Genomic DNA, 25,250 nt, shown 5'->3' on the forward strand with positions numbered 1-25,250 from the left:
ATGTTCACTTTTCATATGCAACACAGCCCACATCAAAACCCACCCTTTTAAAAGGGTGCTATAACACTATAATGCTATAACACAATATATATACATACAAATGCATGTTGCTAGATGCAGAATGATTATTCGCCTACTCAAATCTTTCAGCAGATTAATGCATTGTATCTTCCTATCTTGTGTGCATCCTGTTGTGGTGCTGGCAATGGAAAGCAATACTCTATGAACCAGTTTGCACGTCATGGTGGTAAATCATGGGTTATGTAACCCACAATTTGTTTGTGGGAATGCGCACTATGCACGATTCGCTTCCACTTCCTGTAAGCAACCTCTAATCAGTGCAGTTGGAGGTTGCCAGTGTGACATGCGAACCTGGACCAATGGGTTGTGTAGGGTCTAAACAACCCAGCGTTTAACCCATGGTTTATTATTGGGTTAACCACTGGGTTGTTTAACCCCTAAATAACCCAGCGGTCCAGGTTTGCACGTCACGCCAACAACCTCCATCACACTGATCGAAGGTTGTTTACAGTAAGTGGAAGCGGCTTGCATGAGGCATGTGTCCAAGCAATCATGGGCTAATTAAGCCACAGTTTGCTGCCATTACTTGCAAACTTCCTCTAAACTATTGTCACTAATCTCTGCTTTCGAATGTGGCAGCTTTTCATGGCCATGAGAACTGGAGACTGAAAATGTGCTTGCCATACAAATTGCCCACAAACGGTGGAATGAAACTTTGCCTACATTGCACATTACCTCTGTGTGACACTTAAACTCTGTGACCTTAAATCAGGTCGGGTTGTAGGCAAGTACGTATAACAACTGCTCTTGTTGCGTATAACAACAGCTCAGAGCATCTCTACACCAGCCTAAAATCCTGCATTTAAAACGGGGCTTTCTGCTTGTTTTAAATGCAGGATCACAACGGACTCCCTTTACACGTGCTTCCTTTTCCCTCTCCCCTTTCCCTCTCCTTCTTCCCCTTATCTACGGCTTTCATATGTTTCATTCATCTAGGTCCTCTTCTTGTAGCTTTTCATTTTTCACAGAGGGAACTGAAGCGGAACACAAGCGGGGTAATTTGATACCTCATTATCTCCGATCTATTTAAAAATAGAATAAAGGTCATTTAGTGCAGGAGACACCCTGGAGATTCACGACATCATCTAAAGGGCCTGCAAACTTCCCTGAGTGAGCAATCTCAATAGCAGGATAAAAGCTTCCTGTGAAGAAGCCCTCAGTCAGGATGAAGGTGCACATTTGCCTACAGATCCAAAGACAGACCCAATCAGTTCAATGGGGCCTGGGTGAGAATCAAGGTTACTTCTACACATGGATCTCTGTTGCTGGATTGGGAAACATCAGTCCAGTCAGAAAGATATCTGGGACCTGTCTTTGATATTTTGTTGGTTTTGGAACAAAACGTAGTTCACAACTGAACCAGCAGTCCAGTTCACTACCCACTTACCTGGGAGTATGCCTATTAAATTCAGTGGGACTTGCTTTTGAGTAGACATGTATAGGATTGTGCTGTCAAGAGATTCCAGTGTGCCCTAAATAAAGAATAGTTGATTTGGTGTTGGAGTTGAGGTAGATATAAAAGTACTGTTATTACATCTCCTCAGGAAAAAGGAGATTTCAACTGCAATCCTATACCCACTTACCTGGGAGTAAACCCCATTGAACTCAGTGGGACTTACTTCTGAATAAACATGTATGGGATTGCATTGTTTCAGTCCTAGCTCATGGCATTAAAGAACCACCCCAGAGTCTGGAGACAGAAGATCAGATATTTAGAAGGCTATAAAGAGATAGTAAATATGCTAGATGGGGGACTGATGGGTTGGGGGAAGTACCCAGGAGGCCACTGCATCAATAGCAAGGGTACAAGATAGGAACAGTGGATTGGAGAAGGAAAGAGGACTTTCTGAAGAACTAAAACACACAGGGAATGAGTTAATAGGGAAGGGTTTGTGACAGCCCCAGGGCAGAGTATCAAAAAAGAATAAATAATGATAGCAAACGAAGAAGAAATAGTTTGAAGGTCATTTTAATTAGTTTTGTAGATTATGCTATAGTGTGTAGAATGGGGTAGTTAAGATTGGGGATTTCAAGGTTAATGAGATTACATTATGGTTAATAAATTATATACATTTAGAGAATTCAACTATTATTTGAAATGGGTTTCTTTAAATAAAAATGTTAATTAAGAAGAGAATCTGCTATGACCTTACTCTAGTACCTTTTTGATACTAATGAAAGGTTCCAATCAAGAGGCTTTGGATATGGGGAGCACCCCTGGTTTATCCTCATGAGTGCCACTGTAGAGCAGCCCCATTGTCGTAATGGAAGGAACAGCGTTGCTTTCTCTCACTCTCCTTCATTACACTAGTCAGGCTTCCTGAAATTGCTCAGAGGAGATACTTATTTTACCACACACAGATTTGCACCAGGCCTTTTGTTCTTCTCATTTAACGAGCTGAAGCAGAGAGAGACAGAAGCATGCTGGCTAAAAATCTCCCTCATACTTTGGAATAAGGGTTCAGTCAGTTCAGCATGTCTATTTGCCAATACAGAACATGTGTTTAAAGCTGAGTTGAAGTGTATGTGAATGGGCAAAACCTTGTGGCATTAGTGCTTTCTACGTTTTTTCCCTCCCACACCCACAAGTGCCTTTAACAAGAAACACACACGCACACATGTTTTCCATGAGAGGTTGTGAAAATATCAGGCAATGTTCTAAGAAATGGTGTTTGTGGCACATGATAGGAAAGCACAGGGCAAAGGCCAAGCTTACCAGCATTCCAGACTAGGTGTTACAGCTTCATCCTATATAGCCACATACTGTGGGGTAATTAAGCAGTAACATGATTTATGTCTTCGTGGCTGTCTTTGTAGAACAATTTGTCTCCTCAAGGGACTTGGTTTTGTGGCGTAATTTCTCAACACCTTAGAGATGTATCTGTATAACCTGATCTTTATTGACATTAGTTCATTAAAAAAAATCCCACTAAGTAGCATGTGTGATCCATGTCTAATACTGTGTCTTATTCCACTTGGAGTCAACATCTAGGTTTTGAGCATTAAAATTTGAGCACTAAAATGGTAGACGGATTAGCTGTTTACCCTTTTCTAACTTAATGTATCCTTTTCTATGACCTCATGCCCAAAGCAGTTATCTTTAATTAAGGCTTTAATCACATATTAAAATTTGTTCCCCACCTTTTATTAATTAGTGGGACCAAGAAGAAGCAAAAGACTAAGACAGTAGAAGAGCACACTATGTGCTGCCAGAGAATTGACTGGTTTGGCTAGATATATGCCTATAACACCAATTCGGAAAAAACTCAACTAGCTACCTGTTCACTTCCAAGCCCAATTCAAGGTGCTGGTACTCACCTTTAAGCCCTGAATGGCTTAGAACCCAAATACCAGATCGGTCTGCCTGTGCTTTGAGATCTTACACTGAAGCCCACCTTCAGGTACCGCCATTATCAGACTCAACAATAAAAGTGAGGGCTTTTTTAGTGGTGGCATCCCAGGTTTGAAACATCCTTCTAGAACAGCCCACATGGCGCCAGCATTACTGTCTGAAAGGAGCCAGGTAAAAACAGTTTTCTTTACCCAGTCATTTTAATTTGCTGAAAGCTGATTTTATAGATTTTAATAATGATCCATTATAAATTCTAAAAAGGATGAAAAGCGGTATAAAACATGCTTTAAGTCAAATTAAATAAATAAATAAATAAATGCAGACATGCCCATTCCCTCTTCCTTGTGCCAAATTTGATGAAAAGGCTGTGCTTGAATTGTGGGATAAAGAGAGTAATTTCACCTTAATGAAATCCACAAGTGGAATACCCTGGCTCGCTCCCATTTTAGCTAAACCATAGCCTTTCTAAAACCATAGCTAAGGGGGGCCATCACAAAAGGTAAGGCGGCCAGGCCTCCCCTGGCCCCTCCAGTAATTTGATCATTGTGAAAAGGGAATGAAAAGATGCTTTCCCTAGATTTAGGTTATATTCAAAACTGGTAAATAGTTTTACATTTCAGGGTGAAGACACTGTGGTTTTCCTCCTAACAACAAGAGTCACAAACAACTGAAGTTGACAATGGTCGGTTGAAATCAGTGTCACTGTATCTTTAAAATCTAGATTTTATTTTTTATTATTACATTTATATCCCACCTTTCTTCCATCATGGAACTCAAGGTGGCTACATGTGGTTCCCGGGTGGTCTCCCCTCCAAGCACTGACCAGACCCAAACCTGCTTAGCTTCTGCAGGTGGCAGTCTCAAGTGCCCAATTTAGTTTATTTTTCTGAAGCCATTTTGACTCTGGTATTTTATTTAAGCAGAAATAAGAGGAAAATATCCAGAGGTGCTGTAAAAACCTTTTTTATTTTTCAGAAAATGCCCCAACTTTTTAATGTTGTTGTTATTATTAACCCAACTTGTTCTCATTGGGGCCATAGTTTAGCATTACAGGAATGGGCAAGTACAATCCTCAAGTTTGCACACTGGAATGATGTGCTTTGAATTGTGGTTTCTGACAGACCATAATTAACCATTTTGGCCAAACCTGGCAAACCACGATTTTCTGGTTTCAGCCGAAAGAGCAAACTATGGCCCAGTTAACACATAACAGCAACCCAGGTTTGTTTGTTTTTTAAATCCTAGGTTACCATGAGTGAGCCAGTGTGCAGCTCAGTCACTCCCGCTTAGCCCCTTCTGCCAGCAGGAGTGGTTAAACAATTTTAGCATTACGCCCAAGCCAGGAACTCTGGCTTGTCTCTCCCCTGACAAGCCAGAGTTGTAACTCAAGAACAAACCCTGGGTTATGTCTCTGGCTTGTCAGGGGAGAGACAAGCCAGAGTTCCTGGCTTGGATGTAATGCTTACCAAGGCAGGGACAGGGCATCCCTGATTGTTTAGCCACTCCTACTGGCAGAAGGAGCCAAGAGGGAGCGATTGAGCCACATGTACTAGCCCTGGGTTACTGTTACGTGCAAACTGGGCCTACGGTTTGTCACAAACAGTAATTGGAAACTTTTAATCTCCATGCGTAAGCTCGTTTGCTGCTGTAATGCCTGCTTGCTGTCATAATGCCAAATAATAGTTTGGTGTTAGATTTGAATGGCTCCATTATCTAATAGCATTTCTGAGACCAATTTCTTTAAGGATTTTTTTTTTTACTATCCTTTTAAAAATAAGACCTTCACACTCAAACTATAGGAAAAAGGCTTTTTAGGACATGAATAAATTACTTCAGACAGTATTTTAACAAAATAAAAGCTTAAAGCTATCTGAGTCTGGGCATGCATAAAATGGATGGAGATAATTCTAAACTAAAAAAAATTCTTCTAATGGGAATTGTTTGATAAATAAGTTTTATACTTACTATAGTTTGTATGTGAAGGTCTTTTGTTCTAAAATAGATGATGGAAAAGGCTTGAAGAAGAATAAGCAAATTACACCCCCTTCATTTTCAAGGGAATAACTTTTAAGGAAATAGGTTTTTAAAACTCTGAGACAATGTGAATGTGTTGGTTTTATAAAACAGAAAGATTTTGCATTGTGTGCATTGTATAAAATGGCAATGGTACTCCAACTTAATGTATGGGTTTGTATTTTAGTATTATAATACTCTTGAATAAGAGTGGTAAAGCATGAAAGATGGCAAGCCATTTTCTAAAAAGGAAGCCAGCTCTTCTTCAGCACCACAGTGCAGCTGTCTTGTTTGGATTTTTTGTACTGTAAAGGCAATGTTTTGTATTTCAGGGTCCTAAATTCATACTAACTACTCTTACTGAAATGTCACTACCAATGGTTGTTTTGAATAAATATTTTTGCAACTCTTCATCCTAGCCATTCTCTCTCTCTCTCTCTCTCTCTCTCTCTCTCTCACACACACACACACACACACACACACACTTCTTGTTCACTCATTGTTGGTATAAATACATTGAGAGGTCTAATTCATCTTGTCGAATTTATAAACATTGTATAATGTTTAACAGTGGGGGGGGGAGGCAGGAGTCCTTGAAGAATACTTGATTACTGGAGATTTGATTGCTTGATGCCAGGAGACAAAGAAATATACATGCTAGTAAGGAATTAGTTGGGTTTTGGATCTTATAAAGACAGGGAAAGGCCAGTGTCATCATAGAGAGATGCCAGTGCCATCAAGTGCATGAGACGGGAGGTACAAAGAGGTACAAAACAAGATAATTGAATTTATGTTTCCTCAGCCATCTTTGAACTCATCTGATCTAATCAGTGATGGCAGAAGCCAGCCTTTGAGGAATGAATAAGCCCCCTTCACTTGTAGGTCAGGGTTAAAGTGTTGAGTGTTTGTGACCTTGTCCAACTTCTGGTTTATGGCATAGGTTCCTCACTAAGGAACCTATTTTAGAGACTGCAAGAGCATTTCATTGCAGCTCTCTTGAAGCAGTGCTATTGGCAGACCTGTGTTGAAAACAAATATATATCTCATGGAGTCTGGTAGTTGGTTAAACCTAGCAATTCCTGCTGTAGTCCCAGTCCCTCCCCTAGACCCCACATAATACCCTGTCTCCTCTCTGATTTGTATCCTCACTAACCATATCTGTGATTGCCTGCAGTTGGGATTCTGTAGGAACATTCACCATGTATGTTTTCTTCCTGTTGCTCCTGACACCTGGGGTGCTACAGAGAAGTTTTAGCTCATACATTGACACCTGGGGGGTCATTGGGCTTTTTACACCAACACTGTTGTATGACACCATAGGACACAGAAGCCCTTTCAGTTTAATTTCAGCAGAATGTATCAGATGATTGAAATGCTGACCTTGTTCTCTTATCTTATTGTGGCTTCATATTTGCTGTCCATTTGTAACTGGACTTGTGATGTTGTGTTTACTTTCCATATATCAAATATGATCATGCTAGATTAGCTTCTCAACTGAATGCACTGTGTTATATACAGTTTAGGCACAAAAGTATCAATGCTATGGTATAAACATTATTTGAGATTATCTATTAATGTAATTATGTTGGGGCAAAAAATCCTAACCCTGTCAACACTGATGAGACCTGAAGTAGCTATGACTGTCCAAGATTGATGTTGGTGTCAAAGGCGATAGCTCCATGAAAACATCAGCTCAGTGCACAGCAGCTGTGAAAATGACAAATTCCGTATTAAGGATTACCAGGAAAGAAGTGAAAATAAAACTGCCAGTATTGTAACTTTATATAAGCTGAAGTATCTCTGTATTTAGAATATGGTATACCCACCTTCCCCAACCTGCTGCCCTCCAGATGTTTGGGACTTCAAACTCCTTTCAGCCCCAGCCAGCATGTCCAATGGTAAGAATGCTGGGCGTTGCAGTCCAGAACATCTGGAGGGTACCAGGTTGGGGGAAGGCTGCTCTACACAGTTCTGGTCTCTCCATCTTAAATGGGGTATGTGATAGTGCATTGGGGTGGGGGGAGAGGAACTAAAATTATCCAGAAGTGGGAGCACATTCCATATGTGGAAAGGCTGAAGCAGGGGGTGGGGGTGAGGTTACGTTAAAAAATAAAAAGTGAGTCCAGGGAGGACGTGACAGAGTTTCATGAATATTGTGGAGAGTGTGGATAGAGAGTTTTTTTCAAGTTAATACTAGAACATAGGGTCATCCAGTGACATTGATTGAAAGCATATTCATAAGAAACAAAACAAAATACTATTTCACACAATGCATAATTAACTGATGGAATTCGTTGCTACAAAACGTGTTGATGACCACTGACTTAGATGGTTTTAAAGGGGACTAGGCAAATTCACATGGAGGAGAGGTCTATCAAAACTGCATAGACCTTGTTCTTATGTTACAGCAGCAAATTGCAGGTTAACCTATGAATTTCAAGGATGTGCATTGTGCGCAAGGCGCTTCCAGTTTCTAGCAACAACCTATGAATGCCGCATCCGTAGGTTGTTACGCAGCATCCAGACCTGGACAATTTGCGATTGTGGATTAAATAACCCAAAATTAACCCAAGTACAAACTATGTATTCACTTTGGGAAGTGGCTCATGCGTAGCACACATCCCCACAATTCATAGGTTAATTAACCCATGTTTTGCCACCGAATTCTGCCATTACATGCGAACAGCCCCATAGTCACGATAGCTAAATGGGACCATCCCGTGCAATGGCAGTCTGCTGCTGAATATCGGATGCTGAGGACATTCAACGGGGGAGAACTCTTGCCCTCATGCCCCCTTTGGGGGCTTTCTGGAAGTATCTGGCTATGCACTGTTAGAAACAGGATGCCGGACTATGTGGACTAATCCAGATAGGCTCATCTTAATGTAAAATAAATTAAGTAAGGCATATGTAACAACAACCTTACTGATTATTCTTATATCTCCTCTACTTACGTAATGACCAGCTTCCTTTTCCTTTCAGTGCTGGCAAATGCCTACAAATTGTTTACCAGCATTTGATCCCATTAAGCTCTTCTCTGCATTTTAGTTATCGGATGAGAACATTTGTTTTTCATCATTGAACTTTGATACTGACAATTCTCTGTCTGGATTGAGTACAAGAAGCAGTTTACCTGTACATTAAAAAGTTGTGTGTGTGTGTTCCTCTGATTCAGGAAAATGTACCCCCTTTTTCTTGTAGGCTGTGTGTTAATTTCACACACATACACACACACACACACACACACACTCCAACAAACCAATTAGAGATGATCACAATTCTCTTTGAATCAGCTATTGCTATGAAAGTGATTTTTGGATCAGTTCTTGCCTTCAAAGCCAAGTGATCTAGATATGAATTGAAAAGCCATTTGGAGTTCACCTTTCCTCCTGCATAGGGCCTTGTCATTCTTTTGCCCTTGTTATACAGTCATGCTTGCGGCCACAGTAAATCCGATCATAAACTCTGCTTTATGAGCCTCGGCTGTGCGATGTTTGATAGACCACTATCCTTTGGCTGAGCTCCCTTGTGGCACTGGGCAGTGTTTGAATTCCTCTATATCGTAGGTTCTGGCCTGCTTTGCACTGGTACTTGGGTTGCCTGCATTGTTTTGCAGGGATGTATTGTTGATGGAATTGTTGTGCTGAATATCAAAGGGGTGTCAGCAGGTATTACTTTAAGCTGTCTCAGCTGTTCTGCTTCAGCAAATAAACCTACATTCAAAATGAATGAGGAGCGCTGCTTGCCTTGTATGTCATGATGTGTGCAAATACGATTATTTCTTCAGAGGCAACAGAGATGGCTGGAATTCTTGCAAAACGCTTCCTCCCACAACCCCTTTTCACTTTGCAAGCAGATTTCTAAAAGGTGCAGTAGAACTAAGGGAGTTTCTAACCACTGGAAAACTCTGCTGGTTTTGTATAACATTTTCTTCCAATATTTTGATTGCAATATGTAAGGCTACTGCGGAATCTAGAATTTCTTCACAACGACGTGGGCAGTAGGAGGAGGACAGGCATGGGTCCTTGTGGTTGTAAGGGCAAGGAAGCAGCTGTAGGGAGAGACAGGGAACAGTGTCAAGTCCTAAAGTCTTCTGCTATTACTTTTAGGAGCCCCACCCAAACTTTTCCCTGGAATATTTTCCACAATGAGCACTGAATCAACTTCAAAGAAAATTGAACTTTCTGTGTGGGCACATCTTTTAGCAGAGTACTTCCAGACGAGGCTTTCATTGTGCAATTGCCTTGCCTTATTCATGGAATTTTATGGGGAATACATAGGAACATAGGAAGCACCTTATACTGTGTCAGACCACTGGTCCATGTAGCCCAGGATTGTTGACACTGACTGGCAGCTCTCTAGAGTTTCAGGCAAGATCCTTTTCTAGCCCTATCTGGGGAAACTGAGATTGAGCTTGGGACCTTCTGCATGCAAAGCAGGTGGTCTACCACTGAGCTGTGGCCTCTTGGAGTCCAGATGACATCACCATCGTCTTCCAGTTCTAACCCTCCTATGATTTCCCATGGCTTCTTCCATCTTTTTTCCCTACAAATAAATTGGTCAAGGAAGAAAAGATGAATAGCTGCACAGTGGATGTTTGTTGGCAGCACTAGGAACCCCCATCTGAATGCACCCTTAGGGTGCTTCCAGAGGAGGTTTTTATAGTGCCATTGCCATGCCTCATTTACAGAATTTTATGGGGAATCTATTCAAAGTCATCTTTCACTTGTAACCCTCCCATGTTTTTCTGCCACTTCTTCAATCTTTTTTCTTATCACAGAAAATCAGTTGAGGAAATAAAGACAGAATTGATGCACAATGCCTTCTCAGTAGCACTATGAGCCTCCATCTAGAAGCACCCCCAGACTCGATCCACGTGTGTGTGTCTGTTTAAGAAAGGCAGCTGAAGCCTTCTGGACTCCCAGTTCTGTCTGACATACCACAGTTTACCCAGCAACACACACAGTTCTGGTCACTCATTCTTACTTGCACAAAACTATGGATTATAAAAATTAAGCTAACCTGCAACTTCTTCTGTTTGATAATCAGAGGGGTTTGGGTGAGAGTGTACCAGAACCAACAGATTTTTGTGCAATTTGCCACTGACATCCATGTACCTCATTCACTGTTACCCTTTGTACATCATTTGCTGGGCTTTTTAATTTATGCATATGTTTGTACATGATTGATTTGTGATTGGTCTGGACTGGCCAACCTCTGGTTGTCCAGTTCAAAGGATATCCTTTAACACATGTGGAAGGACCTCAGCCTGAAACCTTGGAGGGCCACTGCCTGATGGGCCAGTTGTTTGACAATCTAAGGCAGTGCGATATGCTCATCTGGATAAAGCCATTATACTGCACTCTCCTTTCTTCGTTACTAAAGGCAATGTCTCTCTCTTTCTTTCTTTCTTTCTTTCTTTCTTTCTTTCTTTCTTTCTTTCTGTTATGCCTCTTTAACTATGCCATCATTTAGACACTTGTTAATTTCATCTATTAAAATTAAATCTTTTGGGAAGCCATTTCATGATTTCATCTCAGGGGTTCTCCTCATTTTTTGGCAACTGCATGATATTTATCAGGGTGGGTATGGATGCACCTGAGGAAATTCAGCATTTTGTAAGGGGGAGGGGCAATTAAAAGCTCAGACCTACAATCCAAGAAACTATATATGGGATAGGGAGTGAGAGAAAGTGTGTGCAAAACAGAGAAAGTGCTGTGTTGCAAAATAGTATAATGGAGAGCTTGTTGGGATCTGGGCACATGCTGCCCCTTCTCTCTCACCTAATGTTCCTTTTTGTTTGTTGTTGTTTTTGTAGGATGGCATGAACTGGGTCTGCAGAAATGTCAACGCAAAGAAGAAATAAGTCGAACTGAGTTGCATGCAATTGGAGGAGCTGCAGGAGCCAAATATGCTAGCTGGCTGCTAGTGTCTGACCAAATATTTTTCCAACTGCACGCAGCTACAGCTGTTAAAAACGGGAACAGCAGCTAAGCCTACTGCTCAAATTGGAACTTTATCTGCTCTCTAGTATCGTTTCCCCCCTTAACTGCATTTCCCTCCCTCCACCTCTTTTTTTGGCATAAATAGTATTAAAGGTCCTGACTTTCATCTGACTAAACAATGAGATTTGAAAACAGAAGCAGATTGCAGTCTGGCATGAAGACTTCTGCTGGTTCCACAGAGTTAGGATGATCATAGCAACATGTACAGGAGCCCACATCAGTTCTGAAATCACTCAGGATGCCCACCTGTCCCATTCATTCATCAACAAATGATGTTTTGTTAGCAGCACTTGTGCTTCAATTTTAAAATGGTAAGTTCCTTTGTATAATGTTAGCAAGATACTTATATGGCCTCACGAAGAGCCTTTATTATAACAGTATGTCCAGGTGTGTCTGCCCTTCAGTTCACAAACACATATGTTGCCATTCAAATTCCTAGCAGTCTGAATGTAAGAAGCAGCAGGACATGAGATATGCTATAATTTGCTCATATACAACAGTGTCAGGCTGCAGTGCAGTGTTGCATTTATGGTTGGCAAAAACATTTCCAAGAATTTAGGCTCAGTGGGGACCAAGAGCTCTTTGACATTCAGTCCAGTTGTACTGTATTAAGTCACTCCATCAGGATGGAGTTCAACAGCATAGCGGCAGTCAATTCAGTGTGCAAAGCCTTACTGCTGGTCCTTTTTGAGGGTGATTTGAGGCAGATTTTGATTCAGTGCCCCTGAAACCAACAAGCCACGTAGCAAACGTGCTTATCCCAGTTAGTCCAGATGTAGTAGACTGTGAGTTTAGCGGGTCAATGTGGTGGCTCCTCTGTCCATATGTGTTGTTGTTCTGGCTGTACAGTGTGGTGTCCCTTTTGCGAGTCTGCTCTGCTTTCTGCACAACCAGTTGAGGACTACATTGCCAAACTAACCGTGCAGGATGTGTTCAAAAAGAGATTCTTCACTTCAGGAAGTATTTGATCAATCTTAGTAGGGGGCTAGGGAGAAAGCTACAGATTTGGCAAGGGAAGCGTTGCTGTATCAGGCCTAAGTGCAAGAGCAGAAAGTCGGAATGAGTCTGTAATGAATACTCACCAGGAAGATGGATGAAAGAAGCACCCTGCCCTTTGAGGAAATAGTCATGCTCTATGATTGACAAATCACAGCATATTGCCACAACACCAGGATATGACATAGTTGGCTGCTTCTCGTCTCTAGATTTTCTGCAAAATTCGTTCAAGTTCAGAGTAATTTGGTGAAGGTGGTCTTGCATGCAATGAATTTAGCACACAGCATACAGATTATAGCCAGAGCGTAGGGCAGAAAATGCCATGGCAACTATGGCAGTGCCCTTTCTCGTTCCTGGTGGGCGGGAGTAAACTTGCTTTCCTACAGCTCACACTATGTGCATGCCTTGTGGAGAGCCAGCGAGCATTAGCTCCTTTCAGACATTCCTCGACCAATATAATCCATTGTCATTCATGATTTTGTGGTATTTGCTTATTCCCTATTAATCTAGAGGCAGCAACTGCAAATTTAGAAACTGTAAACATTCCTTGACCACCCAGAGTTGGACTCTGTCTTGCTCCTTGGTGGTTTGCAACAAGCATAAATTCTAGGTTAGATTAGATTAGATATATTAAATCTCAGTCTCATCTGCTTCAGGCAGTTTATGAGGGAAGTAAAACTATAAACAAACAGTACAAGAATTAGGAGTAATAAAATAAAGCATAGGTAACAATAAAAATCAATCCATTAAGATCCCCCAAGCATTATAGCTAAAAATATGTATTTCCACAGACTAGTAAAAGATCACTAAAAGCAGATACTTCATATTGCTCCATATCTGGTGACATGTTGCAATTGATGGTTTATTTTTTGAAAAGACATTCCTTCTCTAGAGGTCCAATGTATACAAGCCACTGCAGAAAGTTTTTCTGTACTTGTAGCCCAATTTTAAAAGAAATAAAATAGCTCTGCAGCTATTCACTCCAGATGTTGGAGAGACCTGTCTCCTGATGGCATAATGTCTGCAAGAGTCTCCCCTAAAATCCAACAGACATCAGTCAATCTTTTCAGTTCAGGAAAATGTACATTTTCTTCATTGTTTGTTCATCAAGCCAAAGATGTACCCCCAAAACTACCCAGCTCACAAACTGTGAAGCAAACTCACCCTGCTGCCACCTACAACTTTACCTTTGAGCACAAACTGCAGCTCTCCAAACCTCAAACAGTGAATGCAAATTGTCCCAATTTTATCCTGGTTCTGTCCCTGTCTCTTGCTGAGGACATATTTCCCAGGGGGAGAGGGGATCTCACTGGTACTAGTGCAGCTCATCAAACCAGGAAAAGCTCCATGGTCCATTGACTTAATGAGCCTCCAAAACTCAGATTTCATACCTGCATTAAGCTCAAATCACTTTGAGCTAACTAGATCTTCTAAGAACTACAAGATGAGATTGGTCCAATTATCCCAAAGGCCAATTTCTTGTCTTGGAGAATGGCTTAAACTGGGTGGATGCTTCACGAGCAACATGCAAGAAATAGGACATTTATGGAACCATCTCCCTCTTCTGATTGATTTAGTTAACAGCTATTCTTGAACCAGTCCCCCATGATTTTATCCTTTTTAAAAAAATTCCAGTTCTATTATTGGCCTTCACAGTATTCCCAGTGAGCTCTGCACACTATGTATGTACTGTGTGAAACAGATTTTTGTTACTTACATACCACAGGAGCTATGCTCAAAATCCTTGGCAAGCTATTTGACCAGTAAATTATCCTTCATTTGTAAAAATAATTACATATTTCCTATTTGGATGTCACTAAGCTGTCTTGATACATTTAAAGACAAGCCAGAATGGCTGAAGTATAGCTTGAGAGATCTGAGTTTTTACCATAACACATTAGAATGAAAAGAGGTCATGGTTCAGATGTGGTTCAGTTTCTTACTCTTTTGATATTACATGTCTAGGTCTGTTCTCCACAAAGACCTTTCTTATATGCCAGATTATTCTCAGATGCTTTATAAAGCCATAGCTGCGAACTATCCAGTGCACCATCTCTGCTTTTCCATTCTCTTGCTTTAGGGGACATCCAATGTTTATGAGCTCTTACTTTTCTTCTCTCTTTTGTGAAGTTAATGAAAAGGGTGTGTGATGATGATACTTGGTGATGTTAAGCCTCAGTGTATAAGTTTAGCTGTTTGGCAAATTGAATAAAATTTAGTAGAAATGACATATTTTGCTATTCTGTATTATTTCAAAATGAGATCTTGATATTCTTTTAAAGAATCCCACTTGAAGGACAGTGTATGAAACTGGTCTGCATAGATTCCTCCAGGTTGGTGTGATGTTCTGTCTCCTTCATCCAGCTAATCCCAACACTCATTAGTACTATATATTGCTTCTGAACGCTTATGGCCTTGTAGGCTATCCATGGCTAGCTCTCCTACTTCACGTTGGTGATCTTTGGATACTTGCTCCACATAGATCCCTAGATGTTGAAGGTGACAAGATTTTTAACCTGTGCTGTTCTGTAGGGGCCAGGTATGTTACAGTCCTAAGACTGTTTAATTATACTTATTCTTGCATAGAAATATTTAGTGTATGCTGCTGGGAGGGTGATGTCTCCAAGCTGTCAAGAGGATCTTCAGGAGGAGAACATAATCATCTTTCACTTTCAAAAGGACCCCCGCCCCTTCAATTGCCTATATATCATATCCAGTGATACAGCATTGTATGTTGCTGTATAAGAACTACAGGCAAGAAGAGATGTATTCAGCTACTGGGTGGTACAGAAATGTAATAATAAATAAATTTTAAACCCACAACTCAGTTTTAAATCATTGCCATTTCCACTGACACAGATGCTATCCTATTATTTTCTGGAAAATTGATAATTGGGTGACTAGTTGTGCTAGCATGTGGATATAGATGCATGCTTAAATGCATATTTGAATGGGCATTCCACTTAGAGCAATACAATGTGGATAGAAGGCACCCACACTTAGATGCAAATTTGGACGTACATCAGATGTACACGTGGTGCTTGATCCAGAAAGTGATGTGTATGCAGAAGCCTTGTGATACATGCGGGATCTCCTTGACTAGATTGAAGCATATGTATGTCACAAGTAAGTCACAGAACTCATGTGGTGTAGTTAAGAATGCAAGCTGTGAGTTAAGGATGCCTTCTTCAAATTGCAACCTCAGCCACAAACTCAAACTCATTAGGTTGCTTTAGGCAAGCTCGCATGAGCCTCAGCACTGCTTCCACAATCTGGGGATGATAATACTGACTGACTGAGATAATGTATGAGAAGTGCTTTAAACACTTTAATACACCATACAAATATTAACTATTATTATGTTTGATCCTTTTTTCCAGTTTAAAATATATTTTATGATAATCACTTGAAGGAAGGAGAATCCAAGTTTTAATAATTGCAGTAAACTCCATTTAGTTTGGGCTTTTATCAGGCAGCTTCAAGAATGTGCATTAGGTTACTGGAAACATAGAGGGAAAGAAATAATCAACAGTAAACTGAGCTACAAAAATATGAGGGCTTGCCCCTTCACACACACAACCTGACATGATGTCAAATCACTGGGGAAAATATTAGATGGTCCTACTTAATTTAGGGGGAGGGGGGAGGGTTTATCCCAATCTTCAGTGTTTTTAAGCCAAACTAGCACATTCTATCACTTCTAATTTGCCTAATGGATTGGATATGGAAACTATCCCTTTGGCAAACAAATGCCCTGGGATTAGCTGAACTTGTCACAGTATTATTTATTGTTTGCTCCCAGGTTTCTGCATTTTCTTCTCCTGTTCCTTTTTACCGTAGAATGCTGTATAATTTATGGTAGGCTTGCTGTGTGACCTTGTTTGTGTGTCAGGTAGGGAGAATTACACCCAGAAGCTTTTACATTTACATGATAAATTGGGTGCTCTTAAAAAGACAAGGATTCAGTTTGGCCCGGTATGCTCAAACTCTGGTCTGAGGAAGAACCAAAGGCATGTTTTATTGCCATGGTTGCTAATGCATCTCTATTGTTTGGACAAAAAGATTCTTGTACCCTTGACTAAGCCCTTCAACACAACATCGACTGCATTACTGTCGGTTTTCATCTCTGCAAACCCACCTCCAAGTTGCTAGATAGTCCTGCTGCTTCATTTCCCACACAGCTGCTTGCTGCAAGCTGCATAGCCAGGAACATACTCCTCATATGATGTCCCAGCCACCTTGCCTGCTGCGCTACTGTGCCAACCAACTAAATGCTGTTGAGATAGAACCCCCCCCCCCTCTTCCAGAGTGGAAATCAGGCTCATATCTAAGGCTCTTCATTTTTGTAGGAAAATCACTAATTTAGGGCTCACATTGGCTGGACTTGGATGTGTGTAAATATAAATTGGAAGCTTTTTAGCAGTTTGTTTCCCAGAACTATTAGGATATTGAACACCTGTACCTATAGCACCTTTTATGATGCTAGGTTTGATTAAGAGTTGCCAAGATGCAACCTGGAGAACATGCAGGTAAATTCCACGATGCAACAGAAGAAAAAGCATCTCCCCCCACCCCCCAGCCGAATCCTGTTGTCTATCCTGTTCTCCTGCCTGCTGTAATAAGCTCCTAAGTCTCCAGGTATGCTGCACAGCAGGCTCATGATAGCAATGGACAATGGGAGTGGACGTGAGGAACAGATGCAAAGAAGCCACAGCTGCCGCTTCTCCTCTTTCATTAAAGGATTTAAAATTACATCCATGCTCTCAAAGTTGCAACCTGGCATCCCTATCAATCATAAGTGCTCATGTACATGTTTGTCCTAGGTGGGAATTACTTCTGTAGGAAAAATGTTCCATGAAAAGTGGTTCTCAGTATTACTGCATCCTAGGCTTTCAGCATGTAAAGAAAAAGGCGTAACGTTGTGGCCTTTACCCATAAATGATGTGGTCACATTGCTATCTGTAGCTGATCTATTTGTGAGCTTAAGAGCAACATGGGTCCATGTTCTGCATTTTAGAGCAGGGTTGCATTGAATGCACACAAACCCACACTTTCATTGTATATACATGCTTTACATTCATTCTTTTACATTAACTTAGACCTGCTTTCTCCTCTCAGTGAGAGGATGTGAGCTTCCAAATGGATGTATGGTCTTGTTCAAAATGCCCGCCTTTTCCAAAGCCCAAGTAATTCTAAAGGGTTGCAGTTTCCAATTCCAAAACTGCTCGGGTTGCAAACGTTTTTGTATTCTGTCTGTGTTCTTGTGCTTTTAATAGCTACATGACAGGCAAAACATTTGATGACAACATTCTTCCAGCATGGAAAAGCAGCACTGGGGAAAGCTTTACCTGCTGCATGTTTTGTGTATTATGAAGATGGTAAAGGCACAGGAGTTCTTCCAGAACAAAAGTTTGCCACCTTTCCCTGGCTTCTGTGGTGGTGAGCAGCTTGATTCTCATGGACAAATAAAGGGTGATAGTTGCCTACAGGAGCTGGACTAAACCTGTGAACGTGCTGGAAGATGCTGCAGCAGCAGTAACAGTCCGCATCTGCCATCTTTTCACAGCTCCACTAAAGTTTTGTAAACGGAGCAGCAGGACTGCAAAGGAAGAAAAAGAGAATGTTAGCTGTATTTCTCTCTCCTCTTGCCCTCTGACACTGCTGCCTTCAAACAGGTGTAGAGTACAGGGAGAATTTAAGTTACGCCCAGCAGAGTGAGCGTCTGCACAGCTGGGCAAACATGGCCAAAGCTGTCTAGCAGCCCAGCAGCTGTTTTATTTTTACTCCAACTGTAAATTTCAAAAAGTCACACACACCATCTGTGAAGCAGGAGACAGCTGAGTGATAACTTAAAGTGCCGCGAGATTGAGGGGGATTAAGCTGAAAGCTGCAGAGGGGAAGAGACTGGGGACTTTCATGATGGGGGTGGGGGGCGGAAGGAAGACTTAGACTTGGTTTGATCGGTTTTTGAAGTAAAATTACTATAGGAAGAAGAATATTAGTTTAAACCCATTTAGACTAAAGCCATGGGGCATATCAACACAAGTTGCCAGCTATTCACCTGGAGGTCATATCTATCCTCTTAAAAAAAAAAAAACCCTCAAAACTATCAAGAGAGGATGCAACACCTGTACTGCCTACACAACTGCTCCAATAGTCCTTTACTTGTGCATCTGTCCAACCTGTTCTAGCAAGCAGTGCTTAGGTTCCCCCCTGCAAGTGGCTGTGGGAGCAAGGAGGAGGCAGTTGGGCAAAGGGACAAATGAGAGAACAGAGCAAAAGTTGTAGTACACCTCTTGCTTTTTTAAAAAAGGGACAGGCATAATTTCAACTTGAAAGCTGGGATGGCTGGCCCTACCATTAGGCAGAATGAAGCAGTTGCCTCAGGCAGTAGATGTTGGGAGGCGGTAGCAAGGTGTTGGAGAAGAGACCAATGTGCCATGCAGCTTGCTCTGCACCCCCTAAGTTAGCTTGCTGCCTTCAAGTGCAGTGGAGAATGCTGTCCCATTAGCAGTGTTGAAGGCAGATTCATCTGCCAGTCCAGTTGGCTTTTTTATATGGAATGGGATGGGGTGCCATCTGGTTCTTTGCCACAGGAAGCAAAATGTCTCAGGCCGGCCCTGACAGTTGACAACCGAAGTACCAGCACTGGCTTCTCCCCACCATTCTATTTCCAAGTGGTGAAATGTTAGAACGTGCACTTATTTCTTCATTTCTGCTTTTATTCATGACTAAATCAAAATGAACAAAAACAAACCAGGGTATGGTTTCTAACTCACAGCCACCATTCAGTCACTAGAAGTTTCATGAAGTCTTTCTATCTAGTGCAAACCCCTGCCGCTGTGATAAGAACCTTGATAACCAATACAATCAATAAATAAACCCAGCCTTTCCAGGAATGATGGGAGTTGCAGACCAACCCATCTGGAGGGCACCAGGTTGGGGAAGGCTGCATTAGCTCATGTGATACAAAGGCATACCTCAAGCTCCAGCAAAGTGCCAGAAATACTTGCAGAACAACTTTAATAAAACAAATCTTAACAGTTCCAAGCAGGGAGCTGCCCCACATGCCATGGGAGAAGGAGAAGGAGTCACCAACCAATCTGATCTGGGAGAAATTCCTTTCAAACTTCAAATACAGTAATAAGAGCGTTAGTATAAAAGCAAAACCTGTTGGCTGAGCCTCCGCCAACATTCTGTTGCTTAGCATGTCCGCCCCACCCAATACCTCACCTCAAATTCCTCGCTTCAAGTGGTCATTACTTAGGCATCAGATTAAAACTCAAAATGTAACTGGTTCACTTTCAACTGCCCCCCCCCCCCCGCCAATGTTTCTTCCATGGCTGTTCTTGGGAAACTAGTCCAAAGGTTTGTTTTCGTTCTCTTTCTGTGGAAGCTGGATGCTTCCTTCCTGATGCTAAAGCACAGGCTGATTCACAGAAGAATTTCTGAGACCAAAAAACAATGGAGGCTAGTGACTCTGATGTCAGTGGGGCGATGAATCTGCTCCAGGTTTCAGTCAGGACTCTAAAGGAGCTATCTGAGGTGCTATCCACCACCAGCCTCTACTGCCAAAGAATCACCATGATACCAATGTGGGAAGCTGCCTTATACCAAAGCAGACTATCTGTCCATGTTGCACAGTATGCTGACTGGCAGTGGCTCTCTAGGGTCTCAAGCAGGTTAAGGTTTTTCTCATCACCAGCTGCCTGATTCTTTTAATGGGAGGCACCATGGGTATAACCTGGAACCTTCTACATATGACTCACATGCTGTACCAGTGAGCTTCATGAGCCACTCCCTGTATAGCCTTTCCCTTTAATATTGACATGGTAGAATCATTTTGGGAAAGCACATTCACAGATCATAAGTTACCACACCTTGAAGCAGGTGTTAAGATTTTGTAAATGGCCATTTACCACGTTCCTAGGATATGCTGATTCACAGTCTTGATTGCAAGCATTTCCTCAATAAGTTGCAGGCTATACTTGGGACAGTTGCAAGGTCAGCCTTCCTGTTCTGAAATATATCGCAGGGTGGCGGGGGAGGCACAACGGAAAACTCACACGCTCTACACTCGAGAAACTCAATAGGGTCAGCAGATCTCCTCCTGCAGCTGCAAATAAACTTAGCTGTTGTCATGTGCACAGGGCTTTAAAGTCCTTTGCAGTCTTGATCATGTTTGTCCTGACAACATCATGGTGAAGTAGGGCATCATTATTCATGTTAAACAGACAAGAACTGATGAAACTTGCCCAAAGCCACTAAGCAAGCCCATGGCTAAAGAAGGATTTGAATGTTTGCCCAGACTGTTACCTCAGCCCACTGGAACACAGTGCTCTCCCCCATCCAACAAAAACACACTCACTGGGATTCTTACATGAGGGCAATTCCCACAACATTTTTTTTAGCATGGTCAAATGTAGATTGATTCAGTCCACATTGCACTTCAGCCTGTGTTAAAATGGCTGTCATACACACACATACGTGTGCGCGACAGAGAGAGAGAGAGAGAGAGAGAGAGATTGCTGCAGATGTTTCAGCCTTACAGATGACAGCATCTCCAGAACCACTGAACAAAAGCCAAACATTGCATAAGGCTACAGCTTCCTAGTAAGGAGAACAGTTTAGCACAAGGATGAACATTTAGCTGAAATATTTACAGTTACCCAAAATTGGCCAACATTTCCAATTTCACCATTAAAGTTTTTGAATGAAGAACCTCAAAGCAAAATTAATAGCCACATTTTTAATGTGAAATGTTTAAATCAACATTCAGATGCATTAGACATGATGGCATCTCTTGATTGTTTTGGCTTTGGCAGGCTTAAAATATTAAATCTCATAAACTGTGATCTATGAAACACTACTTAGCATTGCAGCTTACCTATCAGATGCTCTAAGATTAACATGCTGTTGCATGCCAGCTATCAAATACTGTTCAAATAATATGCCAGTGATTTTCAGACTATCTGCTGAAGCTTATCACAGGTTCATAAGCAAGAATGGCAACTGAAAGACAGCTTGTCCAACACTACTATTTTCCCCTGGAATCTGCAGCTACAGGGGAACATGAGGTGTTTTCCAGGGTACACTCTCAGTTTGTAACAGGCAATAATGTGGCCGAACCACTGGCCCATATGAACCAAGTGTGCATGCTACAATATTTGACAGTGCTATGTGTCCTTTCAAATAGAAGACTTCATATGAATCTGACCAAACACAGGTTAAAGTCAGTGGAGGCTGGTGGCTCCACAGTCAGTGGGGCCGATCTGGGTTTCACTGAGAACTAGTCAGAACTCTAATGTAGCGATCACTCCTTTAGCATTCTGACTGGGTCTGCCTGAAACTCAGAGAGATGTCCAAAGCATCATCTAGTCGAGGGGTGGCAATGCTTCTTCTGTTGAAGCCGCATACCCACATGGGCAGTCTGCCAAGGGCTGCATGTCAGCAGTTAGCGGGGCCAAAGCCAGTGGTGGGCAGCAGCAAAGCTGAAAGGAGGTGGGTCTCCTTTCTCTTTCTCTTATTACTTATTTCATTTCTATACTGCCCAATAGCCAAAGCTCTCTGGGCGGTTAACAAAAATTTAAACCACAAAGCACAGCAAAAAACACTATAAATATGAAAGCTTAAAACCACAATATAACAGTACAACCAGAATAAAATCTAGCAGCAATGCAGAGATTTAAAATACAGATTTAAAACACCAAAGTTAAAACACCAGGAAGCTAAAATGCTAAAACTGGGAGAATAAAAAGGTCTTCACCTGGCACCAGAAGGAGTACAACATAGGTGCCAGGCGAACCTCTCTAGGGAGCTCATTCCACAGCTCATTCTCTTTCTGCCACCCCCCCCCCTTTGCTGTCCCTCTTCCTTCCTGCCCAGCAGGCTGCCAGGGAAGAACAGATCACGCTTGCCAGAGATCTGAGCTGATCACATGCCAAGGGCTTTTAAAATTAGCCTCTGAACTGCATGAAATTAGGCCAAGGCCTAGGGCTGCAGGTTGCCCACTGCTGGCTTTGTCTTATTGTGTGGGGTAAGTTTCAGTTGTTGCAACCTGAAGATGTGGACAAGGTGCTTGGAGGGGCTCACCTACCACACATCTGCTCAACCCCTCCTGGCTTCTTATATCTAGCAAAAAGAGAGTGACCAGCTGGGTCCTGGAAGTGCAAAAAAGTCTCCTTCATGAGGAAGGAGTCCCAGCTACATAAAAGAGGACGATGTGAGGCCTTTTGTTTTTTCCATTTTTAAGCCTCCTTGGACCCAGTTGCAATAACTATCAATCAATCAATCAATCAATCAATCAATCACAATAGCCACTTCCTAGGCAAGGTGCTTGAGGTGGCTGCAGGGCACCTCCAAGAACTCTGGGATGAGACTGTTTATCTAGATTTAAATCTGGTTGTGACCCAGAAATTGCCTTCGTCAGTCTCATAAGTGACCTATACTAAAGATGGGCAATTTGTGGCCCTCCACATGTTTTGGCCTACAACTGCCATCAATCCTAGCCAGCAAAGCCAATAGCAAGGGGTGATGAGAGTAGTAAGCCACCCAGTTTTATACGAAAAGGAGTACGAACTAGAGCTATGCCCAAATGGCCTCTTGACATTCTCCACCTTACTTGACGGCAGAGAAATCTGGGAGACAATTTCACCAAATTTCTCCAGGGGGAGGAGAAATTCCCAACAGTTTCTCCTAGGTAGGTCTCCCCATTGGTAGGGCTTGTAGTACAGCTTCCTACTTTTTTCCTAATGGTTTTGTGCTGCATCAACTGTCTTGGCAGGCTGGCCCCCAGTCTGCATCCACCACAATGTAGGTGGGGGCACTGTGGTGTTTAGCTCCAGGAATGAGGTGGAGTTAGTGCTCTGCCAAAATCTGTCCTCCAATTTCCTAGAAGTTTTCTTCCCCATGAAGGAGGCTTCCATCATTCTGCCTCATTCTCAGGGTGTTTTTATCATTTATTTTTGTGGTGTTTTTGAGCTTACCTAATCACAGCTAGCCTGCCAGACTACCTGCATGTCCTGATGTGAAAAAGCCCTATGGGAAGAATTACCTCACAGTGCCTTAAGCTGGGCTTCAGATGCAGTGTAGGAAGCTGAGGAGGCTACAGGCTGCCAGAGCGATGATTGTACAATGAAAAACAGCACACTTGTGCTCACTGTTTGGCCACCTCCTAAGGGAAGCCCAAGAAACCCAACCCCAACCCATGGGAATTTCTCAGAAATCTCTTCACCACTGAATTTCTTTTCGAAAGCAATTTCTCTTCTATCAAATTGAATGAGAATGGTAAAAAAAAATGTGGGAAAATTTTTCGGCACAGCACTAGTACAAACTCTGCTCCCCAATCCCTTGCAGCCGCATCAAGCCATGTTCTCCCCACTGGGTCACTTCCAGTATTGGAACCAGGATGGGGGGACATGGCTTAAAGCAGCAGCTTTTTGTGAGGTGAGGGGGTGGGTTTTGTTCCCCTCTTCTTTCGATCTTTTTAGTATAGAATGCTGCTGCTTTATAGCTGTGTAGGTAAGCATGTGTTTCATAAACATGCACGTGTCTAATTTGGCCCACAAGCTTCAGTTTATTGTCCTTTATCCAGTCCATTACTGCCCCAGACTTCCACTGCCTCATCTGATTGAGATGTAAGTGAGGAGTAGAGCTGGGTTTCTTCAGTGTACAGATGACTAATGACTCAGTCCATATCTTCAGGCGAACTCACTCAGTAGTTCTGTGTAGATGTTGAATAATATGGAGGTGAATAATATGGAGGAAAAGGTGGAATCCTGGAAGACTCTACAGCATAAACAACATGGGATTGACCAGTGGTCCCTCAACACCTCTGCAACTGGCACTCTAGTAAGGAATGGAACCACCTTAACATTGTCTATCCAGTTCCTAACCCTGAGAACTTATCCAGTAAGATACTGTGGTCAATGGTATTGAAAGCCAATGAGGGATGCAGGAGAACCAACAGGATTGTATTACCCTTTCCGTCTCTCAGTATAGGTCAGGGATGGGCAACTTGTGGCCCTCTAGATGTTTTGGCCTACAACTCCCACCATCCCTCACCATTGGCTATGCTGACTAGGGCTGATGAGAGCTGTAGGCCAAAACATCTAGAGGGCCTTAAGTTGCTCACCCCTGCCCTAAAGGATCAAGCTTGCAGTTTAGCGGTATCCATGGATCCCAAGTGGCCTCAGTAGCCTGGGGCCCTTTCCATCAGCTTAACTGGTGCACAAACTGGAGCCTCTCCTGGACACAGATCTGGGATCTGCCTTCTGTGGATGGAAGGGCTCCACTCATGGAAGTGGCTCTACCTGACCTTCAGGGATCCCCCTCACAGCTCACCCCATTCAGCAGGGTCCCCTGACCCTCTGTGTAGCATTTTCAAGAGGCTGGCGGGGCTGCCATGAGGAGGAGAGGGCAGGCAAGTCTGATTCTGCCAGCCCTGTTGCATGTGCCTAAATTTGGATTCAACTTGGCCACAATCATCCATGCTCTAATAATCTCAAGAGTAGACTACTGCAATGTATTATATATGGGACTAGTTTTGGAGACTGTTCAGAAACTGTACCTAATTCAGAACACAGCCACTATACTGGAAACTAGGGCCAGGCAGCAGGAGTATACCTTGCCTGTGTTAAAATCTAACCACTGGCTCCTGGACCATTTCTGAGCTCAGTTTGTTTACCTTTAAAGTTCTGTGTGACTCAGGTATTTATTGGGCTGCCTCTCCCTGCACTAGCCCACCCAATCTGTGAGGTCATCATCTGAGACTCTCTGGATGCCCCCGTCTTCTGAGGTCCAGT

At 42.3% G+C, this 25,250-nt stretch overlaps 1 protein-coding gene and 1 long non-coding RNA gene across 5 annotated transcripts in view; one reads left to right on the top strand and one right to left on the bottom strand.

Moving 5' to 3' along the window:
* Positions 1-14,691, top strand: part of ARL3 (ARF like GTPase 3) — a 75,688-nt gene extending 60,997 nt beyond the window's left edge. Inside the window, exon 6 of the mRNA XM_084846452.1 lies at positions 11,265-14,691. Within this exon, the coding sequence (XP_084702578.1) occupies positions 11,265-11,312 (48 nt within the window). The 3' untranslated portion in view covers positions 11,313-14,691. The remainder of the gene's footprint in view (positions 1-11,264) is intronic.
* The window catches only part of LOC146351077 (uncharacterized), a 28,454-nt gene continuing 8,367 nt past the window's right edge, over positions 5,164-25,250 (bottom strand). Inside the window, exons 2-3 of one of the 4 annotated variants that reach the window (XR_014789505.1) lie at positions 8,777-18,046; positions 5,164-7,153 (exon numbers count right to left, since the gene is read on the bottom strand). This is a non-coding gene — a long non-coding RNA (uncharacterized LOC146351077). Of the gene's footprint in view, positions 18,047-25,250 lie in introns of all 4 variants that reach the window. The other 3 variants (XR_014789503.1, XR_014789504.1, XR_014789506.1) reach the window with 3 other exon arrangements.

This window comes from Heloderma suspectum, chromosome 3, assembly GCF_057233095.1.
Source record: "Heloderma suspectum isolate Gila_16-S chromosome 3, 16-S_ref, whole genome shotgun sequence".
NCBI lineage: Eukaryota > Metazoa > Chordata > Lepidosauria > Squamata > Helodermatidae > Heloderma > Heloderma suspectum.